Genomic DNA, 4,954 nt, shown 5'->3' with positions numbered 1-4,954 from the left:
CCCCCCCCCCCCCCCCCCCGGCACATGTGTACACACACACACACACACAAACGAAGCTCTTTAAAAACACCTCTTTCAGCAGTGAAAAAAAAAAATAATAATAATAACAACAATAAATAGATGTGCACAAGTGTTACATACGAACAAGAAGAAAAAAAAAGGAGAGAAACCGTTCAGCGACTCCGTAATCCCTTCAGACATTCATGGATAAACAGTCGGCATCCTCCATTAATTTTTGGCTGTTGCTTTCTTCTGTTTTCCCTCTTCTTGTTGTTGTTGTTTGTCGCAGTGCGAGACTGAGGGCGGAGGTGAAGCCTCTGCTTGAAGGGTTAGCAGCAATCGTCGCCGAGTATGCGCAGGCCGCACTCCGCTTCAGGGCGGGCCATCATGCTTCCAAGCCACTCCGCAGTGTCGCCCTCAATTTCTGGCCCCGCCTCCTTGCTGAAACTCAGCCCCACGACCTGCCCCATGATGTGCTTGTGCACACGCTTGAACCCTATTCCCTCAATGCACGTGACCCAGTCGTCTACCCAAGAGCCACGGCGTGTGCATTGCGTGCGGGTACTCACAATGACAAGTAGTCCTCCATCCTTGAGCGCCAAGTGGGCATGAAGACAGGCACGGTACCGCAGACGGGGATGAGGAAGAAAAGAGAGCATCAGGCAGAAAAACACGGCATCAAATTGGCCACGAGCCACCCAAAGAGTACTTTTAGGCGTTTTCGTCACGACATCTGCGTCGTCGCCAGTTCGGACAAGAGATTCCGTTCCCACCCCTTCCGAGTATTCTTCCTTCTGTCTCTCCCCTAAATCATAGAAACGAACAGCAAGCCAGTCCCCTTGAAGGACATTGCTACCCTCGAAGGGACACAGATCTATTGCCGTCACTGCCAGTCTTACTTGCAGCACCCCGTTTGTGATCGTTTTTCCCTTAAAAGGGCCGTAGCATGAGCCTACATCAAGCACCTGCAGTGGCAGAAAAGTTTCTGGCGGCGTGTCTCCACCATTAGTGAAGCGACGGCGCCTTACCTCATTGCGTGTCGCAGACATGTAGGTACCTGCCAATGATGCAGCCGAGCTCGTTAATTTCCCCTGGCCACACGTTGATAGCAAAGTCTTATAAAGCAAAGGCTCCAACGGCAAATTCCCGCGTCTTTCTTGACTTTTTTCCCCCCCACAACCATGTAAGCAAAGTGCATCATATGTTGCATTCTCAACTTCAGTTGCAGTTGCCTGGCGGCCGTGGGCTGCATAAAAAGCACGCCGCCATATCTTTATGGTGTTAGTCGCAATCCGAGGAATCTGTTCATAAATCCCCGTGCATTCAACTATCGAAGAATGGCCGGGATGGCTTTTATCAAAAGAGCTTACATCATGCGTTCCATCATGATGATGATGCTTTAACTGCTGCTCGGTGTTGACAAGCGGCAGGCAGCTGCCGAGGTAATAATCCGCCACGCAGTGCAATGAGTACGCCACGCGGTCGTTGTGGCGCGATGGCCCACTGGTGGACCTTCCATGTTGATTGCCACCCTCCTCTCCGCCATTTTCATGTTGACATCTCGAGCGGGTCCGTGTTACCCCGCCTGCGGTGGAGGTGACATGAGAACGAAACCCAGATACATTCTCCTCACTCCCCTCTTGATCCGGATCCCAATAACGGGTGGCGATCGCATGCATTGCCGTCGCATACGCCTTCATATTTTCCCCTTCCTCAGCTATAAGACGAGACCAAATTGCCTCTTCGTTTTTTTCTTCCTCCTTCTGCCCTTCCTTCGGTGACAAAAAGGCAGACGTTTCGGTTGACATCCGCTGCTGCAGACGGTAGTGAAACGACTTTATGGTATTGGCCAACTCCAAATGGTGATCCTTTGCCTCCGCCCTTGAGAGCCACTCCCCCGGGCTTGTTGGCCCGTCATCCCTGCATCCCATCTTGTCCTCCTCCATCCAACCAACACCTCTCTCGCCCCTTTTTCTTTTTTGTTTTTGTTTTTGTTTTTTTGATGCAAATGTTGTCTCGTGCACGATCTCAGGCACACACAGAAAAGCAAAAAAAAAAAAAAATAGAAAGAAAAAGGCAGCCCTGCGGCTGCCCAAAGGAGCAAAAGAAAAGAAAAACAACAAAAATATATATTTTTTTTTTTTCGTGTGTGTTTGTGTGCGTGGGCACGACCCGCTGCACCCTTTGTACAGGAGCGACGTGTGAAGAGTCGGCCATCAAATATTCGTCCACTCACATCCGTTTGGATGCCTTCGCCTTCAAACGTTTCATGTGGGAATTGTCCCCGGCTTGCGTTGGCACCACGAGCGGCGAGGATGCACCGTCATGTCATGTCCCATCATTCTTCATCCAATGGAATTGCCTCAAAGGCAAACACACAAAAAAACACACAGAGAGAGAGAGAGAAAAAAAAAAAAAAGGAATCACAGAAGGTCGTCAATAAATGCGTGTAAAAATGTGTGTATTTCTCAATTAATTCTTTCCCACGCAAGCACACTCACTTTCTCTTTTTTTCTGTGTGTGTCTTTCCCTCTGTCTTCTCGCTTTTGTTGTTGTTTTTCCTTTTGCCTACGCGTCAATGTAATCACTTCTCGTATCAAAGGAGTCGCAGATAACTTCTATGTTTTTCTTCAGTAGTGCCTCGCACCCCTCACAGCTAATCACCGCGTTACACACATTTATACACTTAAGGGAAGGGCAGCTGGCAAGGAAATTGACGTCCGTCACCGCCGTCATCTTCAGGTCAAGTTCCTCCAACTCAGTGCACCCTGTAAGTAGCGTGATCCCCTCATTTGTCACCCCGGTATTGGCGCAAAAAATACGTCTAATTCGTCTGCATGTACACAAGACATTAATATTTGTGATGAGAAGGCACTTTGTCAATACTACCACCTCCAGCATGGGCAAATTCTCAAGGAACATCAGGGAAGGGTCACCGAGACTCGAGTTGGGCGCATCGAGCACCCTTAATGATTGCAATGAGGATACAAACATAATGTTTTCTATTTGAGAATTCGCCATGCGAACGAGTTCCAGTTTGGTGCAGCACGTCAGAAAGTGAAGGCCCTCGCCGTGAAGAGACTCTGCGACATCAAGAAAGCGGAGCTCCTGAAGTCTACCGAGAGGCTCAAAACTCTCCAATTCGGTACAGGAATCCAATGAAAGAAACTCCAGACGATCTTGCATGGAGGGAGCCAATTCACACAAGGTTTCAAACCGCAAGGACGTTTCTTGAAGGTTCAAAGATGTCAGCGACTTTCTCCGCACGTCCTCGGGAATAAATGTGAGTGCTGTGTCAATGTGAGCCCCGGGCAGATGAAGCACGCGCAAATTTGTTGTGAAATTCATAAAGAACTCGTTGGCGGTGCCATCGTAAATGTTGCAGTTCTCAATGTACACTTCTTCCAACGCGGCGGCGGTCTCGGGTGCGATGCCGTTCAAATTACTCAGTCGATAGCAGGCATGTAACTTGAGTCGCTTGAGCTTCGGGAGCAGCAGGCCCACAGCGCCGTCCGGTTCCAGCGGGCAGAGGTTGACCTCAAGCGACTCCAAATTCGCCACATGACTGGCCTCCGCAATAGACGTGATTTGCCGGCATGACGCTAACTCCAGTTCCCGGAGGTTTGTAAGAGGAGCAAGAGCCTCGAAGCACTCAAGATCAATGTGAGAATGATGCAGCGCAAGTCGTGTTAGGCCATCTGCTACGCGCTTGTGGTAACGGCTCAACATCTTCACGCCAAGCGTAGTAAACTTGCGGCCCATTGGAGAAACAGAAGACAGTCGGAAACTGGAGCGTCCCTCTTCATCATCTTTGGCGTTAAATATAATACAGTGGCCGTATTTTGACATTATGATTTCCTCACGACCCGCCCATGGTCCATTTGGGTGCTGCACAGCACGACGATATGGCTTTGATATACATCGCATTGTACAGAGAGTCCGGCGATTATACGGTACAAATCTCATTACTTGATGCAGCACGGCGAGGGTATCCAAAGCCCCTGTAAGAGGATCATTCGAGGCATGTGACAACATCAATTATGCCTTATATATAAAACTATACAGATACATACAAGAATGTATATATATATATATATACATACGCCTATTGTATGTATTGTATGCTAATGTCGCTCGGAGTTACACACACACACACACACAAAGAAAATACCAACACCCTCTTCCCAAAAAAAAAAAAAAAAAAAGGTGGGGGGGGGGGAAGAATGACAAAGACACGCAAACACACACTGATAAAATGCAAAAAAAAAAGGAAAAAGCAAAAAAAAAATTTTTATAAACCCAAATATATATATTATATATTATATATTATATATTCACAAAGCAACAAATTAAAAAAGCAAACACCAAAACCAAAAACAAAAACTAATAATTCATTCATTCATTCATTCAATAAACCGCACGCGACCAACAACCACCGTAAAAACCAAAAAAAAAGAAAAAAAGCGGCCTTTAATAATCATAAAAAACAAAACAAAACAATAGAAGGGGGTTGCCACTGCCGCTACTATTGGTAGTGGTGGTGGTGGTGGGTTAGATGGAGAAGCAATGTTTTAACCACAGCCACATTTCTTTCCGCTCCAAATATATATATATACATTCCTTTATTTACATGTACACACACACGCACTTATGTGCGTATTTCTGATTTTCCCTGCCTCCCCACGATCGTGACGTGTTGCTCATTCTATTTGAATCAAAAACAAATAAATGAATATAAATATAAATATATTTATATTCATGACTGACGCAGTAAAAGAATTTGGACTCCTCCCGCCACAACTCCCAACCAAAAGAAGCGAAAATAATAATAATAATAACTAAATATATGCCGTTATCGCTCCTTTAATTCATTCCGTCGTGGACCTCCACAAAAAACACCATAAAACAAAATATAAATAAATATATATATATCCCTGTCCTATCAAAAAACATC

General features: G+C 46.2%; 2 protein-coding genes across 2 annotated transcripts, besides 12 other annotated features; both read right to left on the bottom strand.

Moving 5' to 3' along the window:
- Positions 1–22: a sequence feature (GC_rich).
- Positions 1–4,954: a sequence feature (heterozygous, non-Esmeraldo-like haplotype).
- Positions 85–107: a sequence feature (AT_rich).
- Tc00.1047053509855.20 (hypothetical protein, conserved) lies at positions 330–1,946 on the bottom strand (the record flags this gene model as incomplete). Its single annotated transcript, XM_798851.1, has 1 exon — positions 330–1,946. One exon carries the CDS (start codon positions 1,944–1,946, stop codon positions 330–332), a length of 1,617 nt encoding a protein of 538 aa, XP_803944.1.
- Positions 1,977–1,999: a microsatellite.
- Positions 2,041–2,075: a sequence feature (T-rich).
- Positions 2,122–2,144: a sequence feature (AT_rich).
- Tc00.1047053509855.10 (hypothetical protein, conserved) lies at positions 2,569–4,035 on the bottom strand (the record flags this gene model as incomplete). The annotated part of the gene is made up of 1 exon (XM_798850.1): positions 2,569–4,035. One exon carries the CDS (start codon positions 4,033–4,035, stop codon positions 2,569–2,571), a length of 1,467 nt encoding a protein of 488 aa, XP_803943.1.
- Positions 4,078–4,102: a microsatellite.
- Positions 4,279–4,335: a sequence feature (AT_rich).
- Positions 4,390–4,410: a microsatellite.
- Positions 4,723–4,757: a sequence feature (AT_rich).
- Positions 4,820–4,848: a sequence feature (AT_rich).
- Positions 4,908–4,932: a sequence feature (AT_rich).

This window comes from Trypanosoma cruzi, genomic scaffold (assembly GCF_000209065.1).
Source record: "Trypanosoma cruzi strain CL Brener 1047053516485 genomic scaffold, whole genome shotgun sequence".
Classification (NCBI taxonomy): domain Eukaryota; phylum Euglenozoa; class Kinetoplastea; order Trypanosomatida; family Trypanosomatidae; genus Trypanosoma; species Trypanosoma cruzi.
Note: the sequence above shows the minus strand (reverse complement) of the source record. Positions and strands in the feature narration are given on the sequence as shown.